Here is a 23,027-nt window from a genome sequence, read left to right as displayed (position 1 = left end):
AGGGCAGGTGATATTTTTGGCCTGGGTCACAGATTGATTCCTGCCCACTCTTTCCCTGCCACTTGCAGGAAAGGGTCCCCAACCGAGGATGTAAAGACAAGCATTTAAAGCCGTGGAGCAGGAGCACAGCGCTGCAGCCTTCCATTCACCAGGTAACATGCACGAGCAAAAATCCCCTCTCCAGCTTGTATTCTCCAGCTGTCCAGCAGCTTATCCTCTCTCCTCCCTCCCGCAACCCAGCTCAAGCCAATGCTTCTGTTACTTGTTGGGTGGGAGGGGGACAGTGCATCCATCCTCAGTGGCCCGGTTTTGGCTGGGAGTTTGCCAGGTGGGGGAGCTGGGGTGGGCATCCAGCGCTGCCAAGGAGAGCAGCACCTGCATGGGGACGCACGGCCGGACCAGGTATCGTGGCCTCCACTCCCCCTCCCCAGCTCTGCCAAAAGTGCTAACACAGCAAGCCAGCTTTCACGCTGCATTTTCAGCACCATCGGGCATTTTTGTCATCTTCCACTGGCTCATTTTCCTCAGGCGCTCCACCAGCCAGGCACATCTCCAAGAAATACCATGTTTGCCCAAACTGGCAGCAGAGTGGAGATGTACGGGAGGGGAGTTCCGCAGCTGTTTCTCCTTTTATGTTCACAGTGGACCTGGTTTGGCAGTGGTATTCACCAGCCTCCTTTGCCTGCTGGCCCGTTATAGACTGTCCCTGCTGTGGACAGGGCATCGCCACTCAGGTCTCCTACACCAAGGATTGGATCAATCAGTTAAAAAGAAAGTGTGTCTGTGCAAGTGCACGTGAAGCCTGGGCTTACACCAGGACAGTTCACAGCAGATGTGAGGCTGAATGCTCCCGTGGTCCCATCTGGCCCATTTGCTGCCAGTGAGTTGGCAGGAGCAACGTGAGCATCTTGCAGGGTTGGACAGCCTCTGCCAGAGCGGTGCTGCTTGTGCAGCAGTGGCACGGAAGCACTCTGCATCACTCAGATTTCCCTCTAAGCATCTTGACAAATGTGGTGTTGATGCAGGCTATGGCAGAGACAGGTAACCAGACATTTCTACCTGCTGCAGCTCTATTTTCAAATAGATGAGATGCAAACATTGCTGCCTGCAGCATCACCTTAGTTCCTGTACACGCGTGTCTGCGCTTAGCTCAGTTCCTGATCTATCCATGTTGGGCAACTGCTCCAGACAATGTCCATCTTTACATTATGCATCATATCCATGCTCCATCTTGCCCATCGCCACCTCCTGTGAGCATGGCCAATCTATTCAGTTCTGTCCCAAAGGACGTCTGTGCATCCTATGGGCTGCCTCTGTCAGACCGCTGGTGTCCATGTCATGCATCTTGTTTCCAGTCCCAGCATGATCCAGTTCCCTCCTCCCACAGGACTGAGGGGATCTGCTCCATCCCTCTGGAAAGAGGACTTATCTGATGCACACATCCTCTGTTTGCTCTGCTGTCAACTGGTTCACAACCGAGGCTCATTCCCCACAGCCCATTTTATGTTTGCCCTTTCTTCCCTTTGTGGGTCTCTATCTGCTTCGGCATGTAACTATAATCCTCTCCAATATTTGTTCCATGCATTAGCTGCATACCCTATGCTTTTCACACATACCCTATTCTAGTCCTTATTTCACCTCTTGATGCCATAGCACAGCAGTTTCATTCACAGCCTGTGACATTTTCATCATCAGCTTTGCCTCTCTACTGCAGATTGTCCTGCTCTAGGATATATATTTTGCACTGTCTTGACATCAGCTCTTCTCCCTGCATCAGCAGCAAGGTGTACTTGGACTTGCCTTTGAGCTGCTGCAGCACAGCCACGCCAGCCTAGAGAGCAAGCTAACCACCACCAACTACCTCGTGCTCCATACTGATCACAGACACCAAATGAGGGAGAGATGATCCCAGCTGTGGCCACATTTCTAGCAAGAGCTATCAGATTTTGTTAGGCAAGGGCGCAGTGAGCACCTGTCTTTGGAGAAGCCCTTTTCACCAGCTACCAGGTTAGGAGACACCACCAAGGCTAAAGAGAGCACACGTGCAAGTCACAGACACGAACCAGGGTCTCAAACTGCATAAAGTCCAGCTACCTGCTGACCTCAAGCCAAAGCCTGGCATGCTTTTACAGTGACAGCATCTCCATCTAGGAGAGGATACAGGAAACCAGTGTTCCTCCTTGAATAGGAACTAAAGGCTGGGGCACAGATCTAGAGAAGTTTCCACTAGGTAACCTACCCCAATATCACATTTCTTTTCAGTAGGTAGGAGCACCCAGCCTGGTTATTTGAGATGGGCTGCAGCAATATACAGCATAGCAGGGCACCTTGCAGGGGAGCTGTAATCAGCCCTTCTCATCTTTTCTGGCTGTTGGCTGACCTATTGCAGCAGCCAGCGCACTCACAGGGAGATGCCTTTAAATACAGTGCACACACATTAGCCCTGATAATTTTACAAATTGCATAAAGATGGGCACTTTGGCCAAATGCTTCCCCCCCCCCCTCTTTTTTTTTTTTTACCCTCACCCCCCGTGCTTATTGCACACCAGTCAGTGGGCAACATTTCCATGGATCACTGCCACCTCTGGCTGGATGACACTCAGCCAGCAAGCTGAAAAAGCACTGGAAAAGTCCATCTGAAAAGCTCTACAGCCCTGGAAGTCTGAAATCCTACCTGCAGCTTCACATTCATTAAAGCCTACAGAGTTTGTAAAGAAAATCAGCTACATCACTCCTTTAAAACAGGTGCTCTTTCACAACCCAGGAGAGATCTAACTTCTGAAGTGAAACAATACCTATCCCTTATTCACCAACTACCGACCAACACTGAGCAAACTGGTCTAATATTGAGAAGGATCCTGCTTTGGCCCGCAAGTTGGGCCAGAGGACCTCCTAAGGTCCTTCCTCACCCAACCTTGCCCATGACTCTGCACTTACACCTTTGTGCTAGAGCTACAGACGAACTTTCACTGACACCTTCTGTCATCCAAAAACAGTTAAGTTATCCAAAGTGAATTTATTTGCAAGGAAAATGTTTTACTTGAGTTGTTCCATCATTCACATTCTGACTGTTTCTTTTATACCCCCCCCCCCAAAAGTCATATTTGAATGCTTTCAAAACAACATCTTTTGATTTTTTTGCATGATACAAATGGTTTTGATGTGGGGGGGCTTTTTGCATGATACAAATGGTTTTGATGTGTTTGTCCGCTTATACAGACATCAGCACTGAAACACTAAGTTATCCAGGAAAACAGGTTCGTTAAGCTGACTGGGGAAGGGTGGGGATGTGTTTTTCTGTTTTGTGACACTCCATTATAAACCTTTTACCGTGACTCAGGGAAGGTGGGAAATGGGAACCACAAAAGCCATTTGGGAAGGAAAAGTAAATCCTTATCCAGTTCCCTTTCCTATCTTCTCTTTATCCCATCCCACAGAAAGGGATTCTGCAGTGGGCTTTAATCAGCAGCTCAAGGTTAGAGTAGATGCCCCATGTTCACTGAAACATTCTTTCCAACTTAATTGAAGTAGCTGCCAATAAAAAGGCAGATCAGATAGTGACTAAGTACACTCAGAGGAAGGACAGAATATATATATAATTAATTATTTTCTGTTCCTGAGTAAAATCCAATGACCTGTTTTATGTAGCCAGTCAAGCAGAGATCAGAATAGCCTTAAACTTTCAAATCAGCTCCTCTATTTATGTATTAGCAGACCACTGCCATTTTACCAGCAACGATGGGATGCTGAGGAATCTGAAACACAACTCAAATGGGCTAAGCAAAGACCATGCTTCCTCCCCAGCTCCTCTAATACCCCTGCCTGGCATTTGGGCTCGGGATCTCGGTCCTCAGCCAGAAGAGACCTGGTGCAGTGCTTGCCACGCACAGCGATGCACATCTTGCAGCAGCCGCTCAGATACAGGAGAGAGCAAGTATTCACCAGGTTGCGGGTTCACCTACCTGAATCTTGGAACGTGGCTGGGGAACCTGAGGGTTCCAACACCTTCTCCTGATGATGGCTTCATGACACCTCAAAGGTTCAGAGGCATAAAAAGGAGAATAAAGGCCAACAAAAAAAGCTTTCTCTTATTAATGACCAAATTACCTATGTACACCACCATCCACCTTCCTGATACTGGTATTCTCCTCCTTGCATCTGGAGGGATGCAGGCAATCAACACTTCCATTGAGGACTCTAGTGTGTCATCCCTTCTGTGAAGCTCAGTCGGTAGAAGAATCTAGCCCCGTCTTAGCCCCTTTCAGCCTGCAAGAGCAGAAACTCTACATCTTTGCATAAGAAATAGGGAGGGATCTGCACACCTCCTACTTCAGCATCAGATGCAAACATAAGCCAGCCTTGTGCATCATTCATACAGTGCATGCTGCAGATACACTCATTAGGCTGGTGTGGTTTTGGTGGTGACAGTGGCAGAGCAGGGTACAAAGTGTCCTTGGGCATTTTTAAATTCTGTTGAAATTTTTATTTGTAATTGAGGTTTTTCTAAGTTTCCAGTTGGGTTGGCTCTGGTTGTTATTGTTTCGGGTTTTTCCCAGCAATATTTTCACTGTTGGAGACACACAAAGTCACTAGCAATCTTAAAAGACAATGTCAGTTTTGAGATGGAGTCATCAGTCCAAGAGGAATTAATTGCATTAGGGTATTTGCATGAAGAACTGAGCACCTATCCCCCTATCCTTCCATGGGTCAGCACTGCATGTCCTGCAGAGCCAGCCCTGATCTCATCAGTCATCAGGGAGACAGAGAGGGAGAAAGCAAATTGAGAGCTCACCTCTGACACCAAGCCAAAAATACCAGCATCTGCATCCCTTCCATGAGAACTGGCCTCATCAGACAGGCCACAGTTCTGATGGGTGTGGGAAATGCTTTGCTACCTTGATCCACAACAGAGTGACTCAGATTAGAGATACATTAGTGCACACGGTCAGCGAGCAACAAGGCTCAGCAGGGTGGCACTGGAGGAGCAGCAAGAATTTGCCTTCAGTGTTGGCTTTCTGGCATAGCTCATCAGCCTTTCAAAAGCCAGATGGAACAGACCAAGCTTAACCCGGGTGTAAAGCTGCTTTGTAGACCTCCAAAGAAACTGATCTCACATGTCCCCATCTCCCTGTGAGCACATTTAACCTACCAGCTGCCTTGGCACGCACACTGAAAGTGTCCTGAAAGGCTGTGAAAAAGCAAAGCCCAAACCAGGATGACAGCTAGAAAAGGGGATGAAATGCCTCGGGGCCGAGAGGCAGTAAATAACTGCGTGGCATTTGGGCAGCTCACACGTTTGGCCAGGGCAAAGGCAGGTATTGGTGCCATCCTTACCAGCTCACTTTAGCAGTCTCAGCCCTGATCTTCCAGTCAAACTGCACACAAACACCCAAACAAAATTCACCAAACCAATCAACTCCTAACCCCCTCTGCTCCCGTGCAGCTTTTTCCATGCTTACACCCTCCACATACAGCACATCCCTCACCAGGAACAAGCAGAGCCAGAGCCAGAATTTGCACTCTTCCTCTCCGGAGATGGTAGCAATCAAAGCACAGCTCCAAATTTGCATTTTGCAACCCTGATTTTTGCAAAACAGTAGATCTGACCAGCAAACTTGAAAAGCCTCCAACTAGTTTCATTGCCTGGAGCTACTCTGCTAGAATATCTGTCCTGGCAACAGCACCATCATCTGCCCTTCACCTTTCCAGTACTTTAGATGCCGAACTTTGCAGGGCCAAAGTTGGGAGCATGCAATGGTGTTACTCGATAGCCCTTCTTCACACTAATTTTAGATGACGGAACTTTTCATGCTTTCAAAAAGAAGTCACTTTATTCCCGAGAAACCTCTTGTACTCACTGGCTACTGTAAATACTCTTTTCCATCCGATGTTTTGAACTTACCTACAGGGCTCTAAAAATCACAAGAAAACAGCACCAGAAATGATCCCGAAGGAACCAATGACCTGTTAATTTTGTGAACCAAACCAAGTAACATGATGCACCCAACATGCAAGTGATTGCAGATGGAAACAAGTTACACATCAGTAAGTACTGAATTTCATCTTTCTTCAGTTAATATCGATTCCTGATTTTTCTGGTAGGCTGTTGCTCCATCACTCAGCTGTTTGCTTTGGGAGATGTGCTTTCTCCATCTGCTTTAGACATCTAAGGTGCAATCCCTGTGGGATTCTAGAGATCCTCCTTCGACATGCTAGATCTAGGCTAGATGTCTCTCTGAAGATAAGGGATCAGGCTGGACCATTTGAGACATAGCCTGGGTCTCATCCTCAGGCTATTTACACCTAAATGGATGAAACAGTCAGACAGTGAGGACAAAGACTGAGCAGCAGGATGGGAGCCAGGACCAGTGCCTGGAGCTGCTGTTTTGGGCTGTCCCCAGAGGAGGTGAGCGAGGCAGGAGAACAGCCAAGGTGCTCACAGCAACCATCCACAACCTTGGGGAAGGACTACCTACCCAACCAAGCACATCTGATTCAGTAATTACACTTGCAGTTTGCTGCTTTCGTGCTTTAAAGTGCTTGCTCATATAAATGCCACTGATATTTTCCCCTTACTATGCTTCACCCTCTCTGCCCTGTTCTTCCCATCACCCTCAAAAGCACTAAGCCCATGACACTTTTTTCTGTTTATTTGAAGGATGAAGAGTGCGTGTCTTTAGCATTGTTAAACCACTATTACTTAGAATTTTCATTAAGAGATTAAGCACCTTTTTGAAATTTGATCTAAATCAAATTGTTCCACAGCAACCAAACCCCTCAGGGCACCCAAAGCAAAAATCACAGGGAAATCGCCTATGGTCTGTCTCATTATCAGGATCCTTGTAACGGTTCCATCGTTTCTGAAGCAAATGCTAGCTCCGATTGCACTTCTTGCCACTGTCAGATCCATTCTTTACCTGCTTTGAAATATATGTATGTATACACCCATATACATATATCTATCATGCAGCATTAGGGAGAGTGTGTTGAGCTGGCAAGAGTTACCAGTAGACCAACCACACAGCCTTGTTCAGCAGCATATCAGCTGCCACCTCATTATTTATAGCCACCCCGCTCTTTGAGCTTGTTTATATTCCTTCCCTAAGGTGGTGGTGGCAGGAGGGGAAGCTCTGACATTCAGACCCAGGTGTCTCCGAGCCTGACCTTTCCTTCAAAGATCAGAAACTGCAGAGGCATTTCAAGGAAGAAAGTCACTTGGAGACTCTAGACTCTTGCGTCCACCACCTCACTGGAGGCCCAGTGCAGAGCTGCAAACAAAGCTTGAGCAGAGATCTGTTAATTAGCCAGTACATATACATAAGGATGGTCATAAAAACGAACCTATAATTATTTTATACCTGGAAAGAGAAGCAGATGAAGTCTAGCCCCCAGTCTTGAGGCAGAACAAGTGCTATATAATGACATAACATTCAAAACAGACTTGAGTTTTCCATCAGCTAACCTTTCCCCAAGTTTAAATAACACTGGTTTATGGCTTGCAAGAAACAGGCAATGCAATGGTCGTGGACCGTGTTTTTCAATTCTGTCTCGCATATGCTCGCGTAGAATCATCTGTTAAACCTTGTTAGAAGAAAACCAGCACTGAAGCCTGCTACAGGACAAACAGCACGTTTCAGTATTACTGTAGCCCCCACAGATTTATTAAGAGTAGATACTGTAAAAAAGGACATTCCCCTTCTGCATAATCTAAACAGACAGGAGATAGGGAAAGAAGAAAATTGGAGAGAAGGACCACCTTGAGGTGTGCCTCAAGGTCAGAGCACTGAGAGCCCACAAAGGGGTTCCAGCCTCTCTCTTTGGGCACCATCGACCTGCCAAGGGGATTGTAATTTGGGATAGCCTGGCAGCACAGGGAACACAGGCAGCCAACAGATACAGGGACCAGGAAGGCATCGCTCTTCTTCACCAGGCTTTGAGGGTAAACTTAATCCTGCAAGAAAGTCTCTCTCAGTGCCTCAGTTTGTCCTTGTTATGCTCAAAATGCAACAGTCCCAGGAAAAGATAGAGCTATAGTCTTACAATGAAAGCCTGAGAGATGTCAATGCTGCAAAAAAATACGATATTGCGAAAAATGAATGTAGTAAAGATAGAGCAGTCAGCTGCTGAATGAAATCAGACTGGTAAGTGCTACAGAGAAGCACAGCCTGCTCTCCTTTACTCACAGAAGCAGGATGAGTCCCCAGGAGCACTCTTCACATCCCTAGGAGAGCAGAGGTCCCAGCGACACACAGACAAGCTGGAAGCAGGCTGCTTTGCAAAGGTTGCACCATGACTTCATCACCACACGCAGTGGTTTCTCCACAGCAAATTCACCTGAAGCTTTTCATTTTAGTGAGAGATGAGCAGAAGCACTTCACAGATGCCACATTTTCTTCTGAAGTGAACAATAAAATCAGCCACAATGCCCTGTGCTTGCTGCTGAGGGAAGAAATGAGCCTTCATCCCCTCTTAGCATTCCCCAAGATGCACATCCAGAGCACCTGGGCTGCAGCATCCTTTTTTTTTTTTTTTTTTGGGGGGGGGGGGGCAGTCACCATCCTGGTAACCCCACTGCCACTCCCACCACCATGTGTGCACCATGTTACTTTGGGAGGAGAAACAGCATGTCATAAAGTTAATTTAACCGTGCAAAACTTTCCCCCAGCAAATACAGGTACCTCATAAAGAGCTATACGCATCTGCTCTAAGCTAGGTCTTTTCCCTGGTTCCTCACCACCACCAGTGCACTCTGGTCTTGCCAGAGAGTTTCCATGTAACCTGCTCACTTCTGTGCTGTGACCAGAACCTGAATTACAGCAGTTGTTTCTGTTGAAACCACATCTATGTCCACATAGGCTTTAACTGGGGACAATATGCCCTGCAAATTAACCCTCCTTAGAGGAGGAATCTCACACAAGCAGCCTTTGTGGCCTTTTCTGCACTCTCCATGCTGGCCGGGCGCAGGAATAGTAACAGGAGTTTGTGGCCATCCTCTCCACCAGCCAACTGCAGAACAGAGTTGAAACAAATTGGTGCAACCAGTTTGCATGCATGCAAGGGCACAATACCACTGCTTTCTCCTCACGCCAGGACACCTCTATACACCCCTTGCTACTGCTCTGGCCTTGCTTGAAAATCCCACCATGGCAGAGGAAGGGCTGAAGGGAGGAAGATGGGGCCAGATGGTATCCATGCTCCCCAGTGCTCTCTAAGGAACAGCAACTCCTTGAATTCCTACCTCCAGGAGGAGCTGAAGCAGAGGATGGATAGGACTAGGGTACCAATAAGCAGAAAGATGACAGGTACAAGCAATATCTGATTAACTTTCCTCTTCCTAATACTTTAGGAAAGTATAGGTAAGGAAAGCACAAACTATTTGTTGTCTCTACACCACAGAAGTGTTATTACTCAGAAGGTCAGCTCCATAAAAAAAAAAAAAAAGGTATTTCATTAGATGGTTCCAGATAGGGTAGTCAGCTCATTAGAGTGCTGGGTTCCTGTACAGACAGCTATATTGGTGTCATCTAAGCTGTATAAGCAGGCTATACAGGATTTTTTTTTTTTAGCTGACATCACCAGTGATTTTTGTTGAAGCCTGTGATGTTGCTGAGGTCTATCAGCTGGGGACCTAAGCTCTGTGCTTCTCCTAACTGATCACTTCATGCAAATTCTTCTGCGTGCTGCTCCATCTCTCGCCCAAACACCGCTCATTCCCATTTTACAGTCAATTACCCCCAATAACAATGAAGAATGCAGTGAGATGACAAGGATCTTCTAAATGGGGCAGGCACACAGAAAGCCCTTTTCTTGCATACATCAAGCTCCTTTTCTTCTTGTCACTCAGCCTGATGCTTCTTCTCCTTCACTTTCTGCTCAAGTAGAGAGTTGCAAGGTCTTGGAAAACAGCTTTGCTGCAGGAACTCCTACATCAACAAAATCCTCAGAGTTGCCATTGTTACATCATCTTCCTCAAATTTTATTAAATGCTTACAGAAAAAAAATCCAGGCTGCAGTAAATTTAAGCAGAAAGCACACTGACGAAGGAGGAGAGAGAAGCTGCCCTCCCCTCCAGGAGGGCAGAAACAAATCGCAAAATTATGTTGACATGGGAAGAGGGTAGGAATAAGACTTTTAAGAGGGAATGGGGGACATGCTAACACCATGAAGTATGAAGGCGTGGGAGAGCTCAGAAACAGCCCTGGGAGCTGATTTACAGACCTCAGGCCCAAGGCCAGAGTGCCACTCTTTAGGGACTCAGTTTCTCCATGTTCACAGCAAGCCCTGACCTCCCCAAACAACTCACTAGGATGCCCTTTCACCATGCAGCTTCCAGCATAAGAGTAGCAACTGTTTCTCAGATATCCTCTCCACCTCCAGGAACGTAGCAGGCAGTTTATCAACATACCCACCACATCCACATCTGACACTCAGAAGAAGTGTTCCAATCGCTGGAGCCCACAAGTCAGAGAACAAGCAAATCCCTTTCCCAGAGAAGGGAGATAATACCAGTGGTCAGCACTCCTCATCTGGGAAAGGAGACCTCCAATCTGTGTTAGGGAGAGGAAGGCACCAGCTACTTGAAACAAAGCTGCTATTGCCACTGTTGAGACGGAAAAGTGGCAGGAACATTTTGGCATGGGTAATGTAACTGTGATGAGAGGATAATCTGGGAACTAAAGAAAAAAACAGGACTAAGTTGAATGTGATTTGATGTACACAGAGACAAGTAGATGGAAGTCCCTCAAAGCAGATAATGTAGAGGGTCAGGGGCTGCATTGTAAACAGGGGAAGAGTTTACCCACAGCTGGCACCAACAGGGTAACAAGTGGTCCTTGCAGTCTCCTCATGCTCAGGATCTGCCCATTGCCCTCCTTTCAAACACTGATTCTTTTACCAGGTTTCTTTTGAGCTCCCTTTTTCTCACCATCCAGCCACCAAGAGCCACAAAAGCAGAAATTCTTCATCACATAGCAAAAGCCCTGCCAGCTCAGCAAGGCAGCAGATCCCCCTCTTCCAACACTTGAGAAAGAAAAGAGGGAGTAGAGGGAACAGAACCACAGCCTCCCATCTCCATAGCAGAGCCAGATTTAAAAAAAAAAAAGTGCCAGAGAGTCACATAGAAAGTTAAAACAGGGACAGTTTTGCCAGCTGATCTAGTTCCTTTCGTCCAACCGGAGGCAGCATGGGGTATTGCTTAGACCCCGAGAGGAGTCAGGCTGTACCAAAGCACACTGACATCAGGCAGGAGAAGAGAAACATCCTTCAATTGTCTTCTGTGGAGCAGAGGAAATAGTGGCATCGAGGGCAGCATCAAGCCAGGACCAAGCTCAGCTGCAAGACAAGAAAACAAGAAGTTTATGCATACCATTTGGCCTGCCACGAGCAATACCCTGGGCTGTACAGAGGCTGCATCTTGTCTAGCAATTACAGGTAGCTCTCTCCCACCCATTTCCACAAAGCCCTGTGAATCAGCCCATAAAGCTTCAGCACTGCAGGACAGTCAACCCTGCTACGTGCCCATGGCAGAGTAGATGCCAAGGGCTGCATGCCCGGCAGAGGTCACAGCTGCCCAGGCAGAGGGAAGGATGTGCTCCTGCCCAGCCACCTCCTGAGAAGGAGGAGATTAGCAGGTTTCTTTCCAAGCCTGAGAAAGCCACAAAAGCAGAGAGCATGTTCCTAAAGCCCCTGACAGCCGCAGCTCTCTACTTGGGACCATCTGCAGCCATATCGGGTTCCTGCAGCTCTCTATCTGCTCCACGTGCGACAGCTGGTGCAGCTGAGGGACTCCCGCACACAAATGACTTTTCCATCGCATGATAAATGACTCCTCCATGCTGACACTCTCCCAGTTTGGGGTTGCCTGCAGATGGAACGGAGTTTGGGAGAACAGTTGGGGTCCAAGAGTGGGTGACCTCCCCTCCACCCACAAGCACTCAGCCAGCAGCAGGGAAACCTAACCCTTTGAAAGCCTCTTGACTCAGGTTCTAGCTCCATTTCCTTCCAACTTAGCACAAACCCACCCAAGTTTCTCAGGCAGTATTTTCCCCATTGTCCCAGATTTTCAGCTCCGGCCTTTCCGCTGGCAATAAAGCAAGTCCATCTGTCCCTTTGCTTTTGCTTCATTACACAGCAAGGGGGGGGAAGACGATCACAAATCTTGCTTGTTGCAGAATTTCTCCCGAGAACACAAAGCTCTGAAGGAGAGTCATCAAAGCTAAGCATGACAGGGAAGGCAAATAAATTAACAGCTGATTTCCTTTTGCTGTCTCTTAGCATCTCTCTGCCTCACTAGTCAAACACACAGACTCCGGCACAGTCACATGCCATGGAAGTTACCGCTCACGTCTCCAAGACCCACAGCACAGCAGGTTTCAAGTCAGCTGGGGGGCTGAGAGAGTAGCGAGAGTGATTTTAAGAGCACAGACTATTGTAAGAGACCACAAATCTTGAGATTATAGGGCACAAAGCAGCCTCTTTGTTCGGGAACAGAGGGAAAGTTTTCCCGGTGCATGCAGATTGTATCTAAAGTTCCCACTCCAAGAACCCCCATGCTCCCCTCGGTAGCATCTGGCAGTTCACATCAAATCCCAGACAAGATCCTGCTCTGACCCATGTCGGAAGCTGCATCCTACTGGGGTGCAACAGTCTGTAGGACAAGGAAAAAACTCAAAAAGCTGATCGGTAGTTGGGAAGTTCACTGCCCTGCCTCTTTAGTATTCCCAACACAAGCTTGAAGCAGGTCAACCTTGTAATTTTGCTTTACCAGTGCTGCTAGACCACAGCTCATCCTGTAGCAGAGGCTGTCCGTGGGAAGACATTAAACAGGAGCAAATGAAATCATTCCACAATCAATCCTAACATCAGATACGTGTACTAGCTCACCTTGCAGCAGACAAAAATCACACAAGCAACTACCAATTCCTATACAAACAGAAACAGAGTAGTGTTGCACAAAAGCAAGTATGTATCTCTCCAACTGAGGCATTTTGGCTTTCTGACCCAGAAGAATCTAGAATATCCACAAGGCTGGGGAGGAGAGCAGGTATATGATGAAGGAATGGGCTCTCAGCCTTTTTTCAGGCCAGTGCAGACTTATTTCTAGGAGTAGCTTTTGAAACAGAGCAAGTTCTAATCCCAGCCTTATGCCTAAGGCATGAGGCTGATAAGCCATTGGGAATGCCCAACAGTTGTCACCCCCAGCTGGCACAAATCCCCTCCAAGCCCCCTCACCAAAACAGCAGGAGGTTTCTCATGTCTGCAGCTGAAATAAATCATAGAATAGTTTGGGTTGGAAGGGACCTTTAAAGGTCATCTAGTCCAACCCCCCCACAATGACCAGGGACATCTTCAACTAGATCAGGTTGCGGCTCAGACCCCCATCCAACCCGACCTTGAATGTTTCCAGGGATGGAGCATCTACCACCTCTATGGGCAACCGCTTTCAGTGTTTCACCACCCTCATCGTAAAAAATTTCTTCCTTATCTCTAGTCTGAATCTACCCTCTTTTAGTTTAAAACCATTACCCCTTGTCCTGTTGCTACCCGCCCTGCTAAAAAGTCTGTCCCCATCTTTCTTATAAACTCCCTTTAAGTACTGAAAGGCCACAATAACGTCTCCCCAGAGCCTTCTCTTCTCCAGGCTGAACAACCCCAACCCTCTCAGCCTTTCCTCACAGGAGATGTGTTCCAGCCCTCTGACCAGTTTTGTGACCCTCCTCTGGACCCGCTCCAACAGGTCTGTGTCGTTCCTGTACTGAGGAAATCGGTTGGTAGTAGCGCACCACTTACTAGACACTGCCCAGGCCCTGCCCACCACAGCCTCTGTTCTGGAGGACAGCTCATCTACCATGGGGAGGGCTTGACCTTGAAGGCTTTATGCCCTACGTGCCACCTCTTCAGTGCTTTCATTTACTGCTGCATTTTTTAAATTATTTTTTTTTCTTTAAAGAAGAGTCATCCTTCTTCCCCCCATCCACAACCAGTTTTGGCAGATACACCACCTGCTTGCTCGGTACAGATCAACTTCTCAGCCCAGTGCTGACAGCAGCACTGCAAGCCTAAAGGCAACACCAGGCACTCAAGCACAAATAGCTGTTCTGTGCTTTTGAGAGTTTTATTCGGGATAGTTTTCCCACACGGTAGGTATCATGCTACACACCCACACTAACCAGAGCCAGTTGGAGAGCCACCAAGAACCAAGCAGAGCACATGCAATAGCCCCTCTGGGCAACCCTGACATCAGCCCACCACCTCTTCCTTGTTTCAGGATGTTCAGTTGCATCCAGCACTGGGGATTAAGGGGCTCAGTGATTTATGCCTCCTTTCATAGCAAAACTCAGCAACTCTGTGCTGAGTGAGAGGCAGGGTTGAGTCAGATTTCTTTCTGGGGGCTGCCAAAGAGTCATTGCAGGTCAGAGGCTGAGTTTTTGGTGTTCCCCAGCCTTGCTCAGGAAGAGAAAGAAGAGAACTGACATTAGTTTTATCTTTCTATCCCCAACACAGACACTTAGCTCCACTGTGCAGGAAATCTGACTGGTGCTCACCAAAAAGAAGAGGAGATGGCAGTGAGTTAGTGAAAGAGAGCAGGGAAAAGATCCATGCATCCCCCCAGGAGCAGCACTGTTGGCCAAAAGGGGGGGTCCATCTGCAATTGCCGCTGGGGACAAGACCTGACCCAGAACACAACCTATTTCTGTTTCACTGAAGAATCAGTGATACAGCCAGGACAGTGGCAATGCTCCCAAGGGAAAGAGAAAACTTGGTTTCATCTTAAACTGAGTGCAGGAGAAGGTGGCCTCTGTACTTGACACAGCAAGCAAAGACCAGTTAGAGTTAGCATTGTGACAAAGCACTTTCTCACCAGATAAACAGCTTTTTTAAGGTCCTGCATTTCACAGGGATGTCTTTCTGCCAGCTGAAATCAATCAAGGCCAGTGTTGACTTTGACTCAAATGACACATGTAGTTTATGGCTGTTCTGTTGTACATAACATTGTATCAGAGTATTAATAACTGGAATTTGGAAAGCTATGAAACATGCCTGATTTGTGTCTCTGGAGAATGTTTCAAAGCTTCAGAATTTCAGAACCACTCTGTTTCTCTTGACATTTCCTTCCAAATCCCTTTAGGACTTGCCAAGACACGAACATCTGTGGTCCCAAGGAGCTCTCACTGGGTTTTGCGCTATCGCCAGGAGCAGGAGGGCTCCAGGTTTGGCAATACAGCTTCCCCCAGTACATCTCTTGCCCTGCCACACCACCCTCAAGACTGGCTGAGACTACTTGTGAGACTAAGGAAACCAAGACTGATGCTCTTCTCCTACAATACTGATTCCATACTCATAGCTTTTGGAGAGAGGAAGAGGCTGCCTTATGTATGAATATTTCAGAGTCTAGTCCAGGGCTAAGCCCACACCAACTCTAAGCTTTGTGTTTTCTTCCAGGAGATGACAATGCTGGTAACAGTATCATCCTCCGTCCAGCCTGCTCCCATCCACCACCACCTTTCTCCCCCTCCCACTCTACCAAAGCCTGGGAAGGACAACCTGCGGCTGCAGCGGCTGCTGAAGAAGGCAGCCAAGAAGAATGCCATCCTAGCTTCGGAGCAAGCCAAGTCCTTTCGGTCCAGCCTCTCACCCGTGAATGAGGCCAGCCCTGACCTAGAGCACAATGAGAGCACTCCCCCAGCAGAGACCCCCGAAACCACAGCAGCCACCTCTGCCAGCCTCCCAACCCGCCTCTCCATCAAGCCCATCACCCACCGCATCCCCTCCCCTTTCCGAAAGAGCAAGCCTTTCACACTGAAGGTCACTGAGCAGAGGCGCATTGCTGAACACCTCATGCTCACGACCTCCCCAGCCGTGCCCCTGCTACACAAGCCAGGAGCTCCCAAGACTCCACAGCAGCCTGAAGGCACAGACACCCACCTCCCCTCTCCACAGGACCCTTCAATATCCGTTTTCCCCCAGCCACCTCCTTCCAGTACACCCAGTAAAGAAAGGGCAACAGATGTTACCTATGTCACCAAGGTGCATGCTTATTTCCACAGCGTCAAGCCACCCAGGGCTAAGACATCCACATCTAATCAGACCCAAGAAACTGTCAGCCATGAAGACAAAAGGCCTTCTTCTCCAGCACCTGAAACAAGGTACTCTGAACCACCTCCAGGGCAGATACCCACCCTGCTCGATGACAGCAAGGCCATGGCTCCTGCACTGGAGCCTCCCCTCCTTTCTGCTGCAGAGGCAGAGCCTCCTAATGAAGCTCCCAGGCCTGCTCCTACTGAAGAGTCCATCAAGGCCCCTTCACCCAAGCCCAGCCCCTCCGATGCCCACACCGATCAGCCTATGACCCATGGAAGCGACACCGAAATATCTGGATCAGAGATAGCTCCTGAATTACCTGAGCAAGATGGCGACATCCTAAAATCATTGACACCCAGCACTCCCTGGAGGCAAGCACACCCAGCAACAGCAACCCCAGCACAAGCTGACAGTACTGTGGCCACCTCCACAGACACCGAGGCAGAACGTATCATTCAACCTCAGTTGACCCCCAGCTTACCAAACACCAGCCCTCCCCTCAAAGCTGAGCCAGCACTATCACCTGTAGAAGAAGCAAGACCGCTTGGAGCCAATGCCAGTGGCTGGCATCGCCTCAGGAAGCAGTTGATGGTGCAGCCAGAAGCACCCAACTTCCCAGAGCCCGAGCCAGAAAAGCTGGGACAGGAGGAAGGGAACAAGGAGAAGGACAGCTCTCAACCAACTGGTCAAGAGTGCAGGCTGTTTAAATCAAGGGCCACAAGGATGTGGGATGCTATTTTATACCAGATGTCAGTCAACAAGGAGAGGAAGCAGCAAGCAGAAGAGAAGAAGCTGCAGAAGGAAGAAAGAAACTTTCTTCCCCGCCGCTTACCCATCCTTCTACATAAGCCACGCTTCGATGCCCGGAAACTGAAGGAACTGGCTGCCAAACCCATGACAAAGATCACCACTGTCTTTGAGGTGAGCCGGTTTAGACCCAAAGCGGCTGAGGAGCACAGCAAGAGCTTTAACAGAACAGCATCAGGATGGTCAGTCAACTGAAGCCAGACTGCTCCACAGGCCCAAATCTCTGGAGGTTCCTACAGGGCACCAAGCAAGAAAGCACCTATGACTAAGTTTACTGCCCAACAGAGCCAAGTGTAAGGAAAAAATAAAATTAAATCCCTCCAAGCCAGCAGCCTCATGCTGTGGGTTTAAGGGTTACTCTCCATATCTATATAAGCTTAAAAGCATAACATACCGCATCCACAGGTCATGAGCCAGGAAAACAAACATGCACTTGATATAAGAGCCAACAACAAGCACTGTGTGCAGTAACGTGGGGAAGAGTGGGGAGGCACACAGTGAAGAGGACAAATTGCCTGTAGAAGCAGCCCAGTTTAGGGGAGGATGGTGAAATCTGAGTTTATTTTGTTGTGTTTAAGACCAAAATAAATCCTAGAAACAGAAGCAACTGCAGCTGAGGCAACATGAAGGAATCTGGGTTGCTCCACATCTCCTCTAGGGAGTTTTAGAAACCAAAGTCAAAGAGGGTACACATCATCTCTTTAGCTTCTCCACCAAAAGTGCACCCCACACCCATTCGCTGAGAACAAGGTGGAAATTCATCCTTTCACCCAAAGCACAGACAAGGGACAGCATAAAATATCCATCCTGCTCTCACACAGCAGTTCCCCTGCCTAAAAAAAATGGGCATCATCATTTGATGTCCTCTTAGGTCAGTCTACTAAATCATAGCACATGGAAGACTAACTTTGTTGCAGTAATCAGGTTCTGTTAGGTATTTTACCATGCTTTTTTAAGTACAGTTGGGGACTGATGTTTTCATGATAACCAACAAGAGCCTGCTTCAGCATATGGGTATCCAACTCTGTGTATTTAACAAGGTGCTGTTTTCCAGGAGGTTCTGCTAACCACATGTAGTCTTGTTTTCAGGGGGATCATCATGATAATTGCATACCTACTGGTGCCTGATGTCCTGAAAAAAAGGGTATTTAAAACAAAATCCCCAATTCTGTCCATCCACAGAGACAACTGTGCTTTCCACCATTACAGTCACCCTTTGCATCTCCATTGCCACCAGGCTTATGAGCATGACATCTGGAGATCAGCTACTTCTGTTTCACAAGGGACTTTGTCATATGCTGGGATGTTCCTACACAGCTAATACAGGATTGCTATGTTTAGTCCAAACAGGAAACTCAATACACAGCTCTTTACATTCTCTTCATGCACAGAGGATATGGAGCTGACCAAAATTTCCCCAAGCCAAACTGCAACCAGACATAGAAACAAAACCAAAAGACCCTTTTGCTTTTCTGAAGTCTTCCAATTTTGCAATGATGCTACAAAAGCTTAGTTATCACCAAACCTTCTCTGAACTTTTCCCTTTGCTGGTCTTATACTCTGTTTTGTAACCCCTTGCCTATTCTAAGGAGGAAAAAAAAAGGGGGGAGGAATAACCCAAGTATCTAAAGTTTGGATTTCACCAATCCCCCAGTTTTCCAAGAAAAAGCTGAAAAGAGGTAGGTTAGAAATGTGCCAGTAATCACGAGTGGATCCCAAGTAAGCCTCTGCAGGATAATTCAACATGCTGCAAGAGAAGGCCATAGAGAGAGATCCACACAGCAACACAAAATCAAAAAAAAAAAAAAATAAAAAAAATCAAAGAGTGCAGCGTAAAACTTGTAGAATGCCTAATGCAGGTCAAGATGACCTTACCACACCGCGATAAAATGGCACTTTACTGTAGCACAGCTAAATGGATGCCTATGCACAAGAGTTTGCATTCACAAGATCCACAGCATTAGCATGGAGCAGAACAGCCAATATTGATTACACTTGGGAGACTATGTGAATCTGGCCATAGAAGATGGTTTCAGAAACAATTGTGCTTCAATCCAGTGTCCTGCAGTGAGGATGACGACCCAGAACAAACCAGTGACTCCCACATAAGGTTTATGTTTTGCATCTGCTAGGCTTCCCATCAGGCTGTGTCCACAACTCAGCCCCAACTGCAGAGGGATGGAGGACAGAAAATCGCAAGTAGGGAGAGCGATTCTCACAGTGGGAAGCAGAGGAAGTCAGGTTCGGCTACATGGTTTAGCCCTTTTGCCCCAAGAGCGAAGGGCAGAGGCATACAGCAGGCATGGCAAGTCCTGCGGAGACAGACTCTGGCACGAGAGCATCACAGAGGAGAGAACAGATGCCTGGAGACAACAGATTTCCACCAGTCGCTCTGCGCTGGGAGCCATTGCGGTGTGTCCCAGCCTGATGTGCTATGCTGAGCAAGGGAAGGGGAACACTGCTGGGCACAGAGTTTGGTTGTTTTTCAGTGTCAGCCTCAGGCAGTTGCCAAGAGCCCAAATTGCCACTTACAGAACACCTCTTGCTCCACAGCCTGCTCAGAGGTCCTGCAGCTCAGGAAGGGGGAGGAGGAAGAAAAACTGTACCTGTGGCTTAAGGAACTAGAAAGGTGATAAGGTGGTGTTGAGCAAGCGACACAGGGGTGAGCCAGAAGAGTTTGGAAGCCAAAAGGCAACAACGAAGGGATCTGGCAGCAGGAAAAAAGGATGAACATAGTTCAGGGGGGGGTGAGAGGAACTGGGGAGCAGGGACCTCACAGCACACAAAACAGCCAGCTAAAAACCTAAGATGATAAAAAAGCCAAGATCCTTCAGCTATCACAGTCATTTTGCTATTCACAGTCAAAAACCCTTCCTTGTGAATGAACCCACAGGGCAACAGTGTTGTGCCATGGCTGTTTGGAGTACTGGGTGGATCCTGGAGGACATCCTGTGACAGTCACTGGCCTTTCAAGAAAGGATGCTGGAAAAAGACCAGAGCCAATGGCACTTTCCTTTGAGCTTTGCAGAAGCTGAAGTAGGGCAAACAAGTCCTGTTTGCTGACAACCTAGCAAAACCTGTTTGCTATAAAGAATTTAAGTTCAGTAGGATCCCACCCAGTGCATTGAGACAGACTTCAGGAAAAAGAAGAGGACTGATCAAAAAGGAGACCTTAAAATAGGTTTCTGAAAGCCACAGGCAGAGAAGCAAGTTGAGGATACAACTCCTGTGGTCTCCTCCTTCTTTACATCTAAAAACATAGCTTTGGGCAGGCTTGGGTTTGTACTGCTGCCCACCTCAAAGTGGCATTCGAGAGATCTTCTCTTCTAAATCGACACCACAAAAGCAAAAAAAAAAAACCCAAAACGACATGCTGCACTCAAAAGTCAGCTCCTGTGGGGGGGGGGGGGGGGGGGAACACAGCCCTCAGAAGAATTCAGAAACAAAAGGTGTTTTGTAGCAGAGCTATTTATAGGCTTGGCTATGAAATAAAGCTTCTTTTTTATAGTAGGAAAAAAGAGAATGAGCTTGTTTTCACCCCTGACAACTTCCTCTCCTCTGACTGTGCCAGATGCTGCCTGGTTGGATCCAACCAGTTATCACCTCCCTCTACACCGTTCCTCCTTATTGCCACAGCCCTCTAGTATCATCCACTCAAGATAACACCAGGATATCTATTAACATAAACACAATATGAGCATGAGATCCAAAGACTGTTTCAAGAGGGCAGAAACAGCAACCCAGCTCTGCCTCCCTCCTTGCTGAATATCAGAGGACAGTCCTTTCTGCTCTGTTGGTCTACCCAGCACAGCAGATGTTCGTGTCCTCCCCACTCAACCCTGTTAAGGACTGGTTCCAAGAGGTTACTGAAATCATTAAAAAGTTTTTCCCCTGATTAATTCAGTAAATCTGGGAATTAGACCCCAGAAGCATCTGAATTTCAGGAGTACATCAGCTGCTACGCTCAGACAGAATGACCTCTAGCTATCTACTTCTCCTTGCAACTTAAGAAAGCATAAGAAAAACAGGCAATTACAGACTGTTCCTTTGAACTAGCAAAGGCAAATACATCTTCACCCTAACAGCAGTAGCTAAGGGACTTACTCTGCAGATTAAACTAACACAGGTATCCAGCTTTCTAGCAGCATCAGAAATTCAGAGACCAAAACAAACCCCTGCTGTATACCCACTCCCTTCCAGCTCAAAGTCAGGCGTTTGCCCAGTAGCAAGGCTCCAGGTGTTACCATACAGTACCTTCCAATTTGCCCAAAGTGTAGCTGGCAGAAATAACCCCAACATCTTGCCAGAACACCACCAGGAGTTTGTTACACAGCACAAGGTCATACTCCACCTACCTGGTTAATGAGTTCTCCAGGCATGCTATTGCTCTGCAGCATCATCTATCAACACCTTCTTGTACTGGCCATGGCCTGTTGCAACAAATTTATACTTTTTGCCAGAAGGAGTAGACTGAACAGGAGAGAAAGAAAGAGCCAAAGTCAGCATTTTTCTCCCTTAAACAGGCAATCAAGCTCAAATAACTGAAGTCAGAGGAGCATGCAATATGGTTGTCTGTAATCCCAGAGGGCTTGGAGTCAGCCTAATTTGTACTCCCTTCTTGCCCCTTCCATGTAAACTCTTTGCACAGACTGACCACCGCTTTCTGTAAGCATAAAGTAACACAGCGAGCACAGGATGTGTAATAGGAAAGGGAAGATGCAACACCAGGCCTCATGAGGGAGGGCTCATCTAAGAGCCCAGACCTCCCAAGCCAGGGTTGGTTTCACCCATAGCAAGAGCCAGTTTCATTTACCACATACTCGCAGCAGTACTGACTGAGGAAGACAAGATACTTTGATCTTCCTCTCCCAGCCTGGACAGTTCGAGCAACAGCCGCTTGCTGCATTTTAATAGGCATTCCCACAGATGTACTGGTAGGCACAAAACCCCAGATCCATGTGCAAGTGTTGGTACTGTCTTAGGTTTAGTTCCACGTAATTTTGCACGTTTTCTTTATTCTCAAGATTAAAAAGCATAACAAGACCAAAGTAACTCACATGTGCAGTTGAATTTGAGCCTAGAAGGCTGGGGCTCCCAACTCATGGGCTGAGAACAACATGCTAGTCATGAGACCCTTCAGTATTACTGGTTACAAAACAATTTTTGCCCCCATTTTTACCAGGGCTGAAGCAATAGCAGCTCACTGTTAGGAAGAGCTCTTGGGTATGCCACTGCATTGATAGATACAGGCAGCCATTGTCCCAACAGAACATGACCATCTTCTCAATACTTCCAATCCAGCCAAGAGCTCTTTTTTCACAGCAGAGCAAGAGCTTTCATACTCACACAGATTCTAACTCACCTTGATATTGGTCTCGGGTTTGGGATTACCCTTCTGTTCCCAAAGGCTTCTTTTACTCACAATGTCTCCAGCCACGATATCCTGAGGAGATGATGTTCTCATTACCCTTTACTGCTAACACTGCTGAACATGCCTTTGTTCACGTCCCTTCCAAACCCACACATCTGACATCCTTTTTTATTTATAATATCACATCATCTGAGCTATGACAGCTGCAGCTAAACCCCATGACTATGAAAACTTCTTCCTATTCCCAGTATATCCTATGTTTTCCTCTCACTCTCTTCAACAAGAGCCTGCATCAGAGATCCAAGATGTTTATTTTCTTAAGTTTGTCAACTATTCAAGACATGTTAACATCAAGGCTTTTCTTGTGTGGAAGGAAGTTTGCTCACATAAACACAGGTTTGCAACCAATGTGTTACAGAATCAGCCTCGCTCTCAATTACCAGAAACTGAAATTATTAAGAGAGCAATACATAATACTCTGCATTTTCCAAGTACAAGTTTATCATCTTGCAACTTTGTGCTCAACAACTGGTGCTCAGTCCTAGCCCCTGCAGAAGACACACACATTCTCCCCACCAGCTGATTTTATTTCCATTTCAAAACAGAGCCTCAGCCAGCATCACAGAGGCTTTCCTAGCTGTGCCACCAAGAAACAATTTGGGGCCCTAGCACAGACGAAGGAAAGCTCTGAGTTGGTACAGCTTGCATCCTGATGAAGGCGATTGGATCTCTAATATAGATGCCTTTAGAGCCAGTGGGCACCACCAAT

At 47.3% G+C, this 23,027-nt stretch overlaps 2 protein-coding genes across 6 annotated transcripts in view; one reads left to right on the top strand and one right to left on the bottom strand.

Annotated features, from left to right (window-relative positions):
* LSP1 (lymphocyte specific protein 1) overlaps positions 1–23,027 on the bottom strand; it is a 67,600-nt gene that overhangs the window by 6,142 nt on the left and 38,431 nt on the right. For 2 of the 3 annotated variants that reach the window (XM_049820757.1, XM_049820760.1), the window contains exons 9-11: positions 22,250–22,330; positions 21,243–21,357; positions 9,934–11,331 (exon numbers count right to left, since the gene is read on the bottom strand). In XM_049820757.1, the coding sequence (XP_049676714.1) occupies positions 21,268–21,357; positions 22,250–22,330 (171 nt within the window). In that variant the 3' untranslated portion in view covers positions 9,934–11,331; positions 21,243–21,267. Of the gene's footprint in view, positions 1–9,933; positions 11,332–21,242; positions 21,358–22,249; positions 22,331–23,027 lie in introns of those variants that run through there. The other variant, XM_049820758.1, reaches the window with a different exon arrangement.
* Positions 72–17,680, top strand: PRR33 (proline rich 33). Of its 3 annotated transcripts, XM_049820750.1 has the most exons (3): positions 72–152; positions 5,909–6,045; positions 15,442–17,680. In XM_049820750.1, the coding sequence occupies exons 2-3, from the start codon at positions 6,025–6,027 to the stop codon at positions 17,080–17,082; spliced, it is 1,662 nt and encodes a 553-aa protein (XP_049676707.1). In that variant the 5' UTR covers positions 72–152; positions 5,909–6,024; the 3' UTR covers positions 17,083–17,680. The 3 variants fall into 3 exon arrangements, with proteins under 3 accessions (XP_049676707.1, XP_049676705.1, XP_049676708.1); XM_049820748.1 differs by lacking the exon at positions 72–152 and having other exon boundaries at positions 5,482–6,045; XM_049820751.1 differs by lacking the exon at positions 72–152 and having other exon boundaries at positions 6,025–6,045; positions 15,128–17,680.

Source organism: Accipiter gentilis, chromosome 17, assembly GCF_929443795.1.
Source record: "Accipiter gentilis chromosome 17, bAccGen1.1, whole genome shotgun sequence".
NCBI classification, from domain to species: Eukaryota; Metazoa; Chordata; class Aves; order Accipitriformes; family Accipitridae; genus Astur; species Astur gentilis.
The sequence above is the reverse complement of the archived record's forward strand: the minus strand, read 5'-3'. Positions and strand labels throughout refer to the sequence as shown.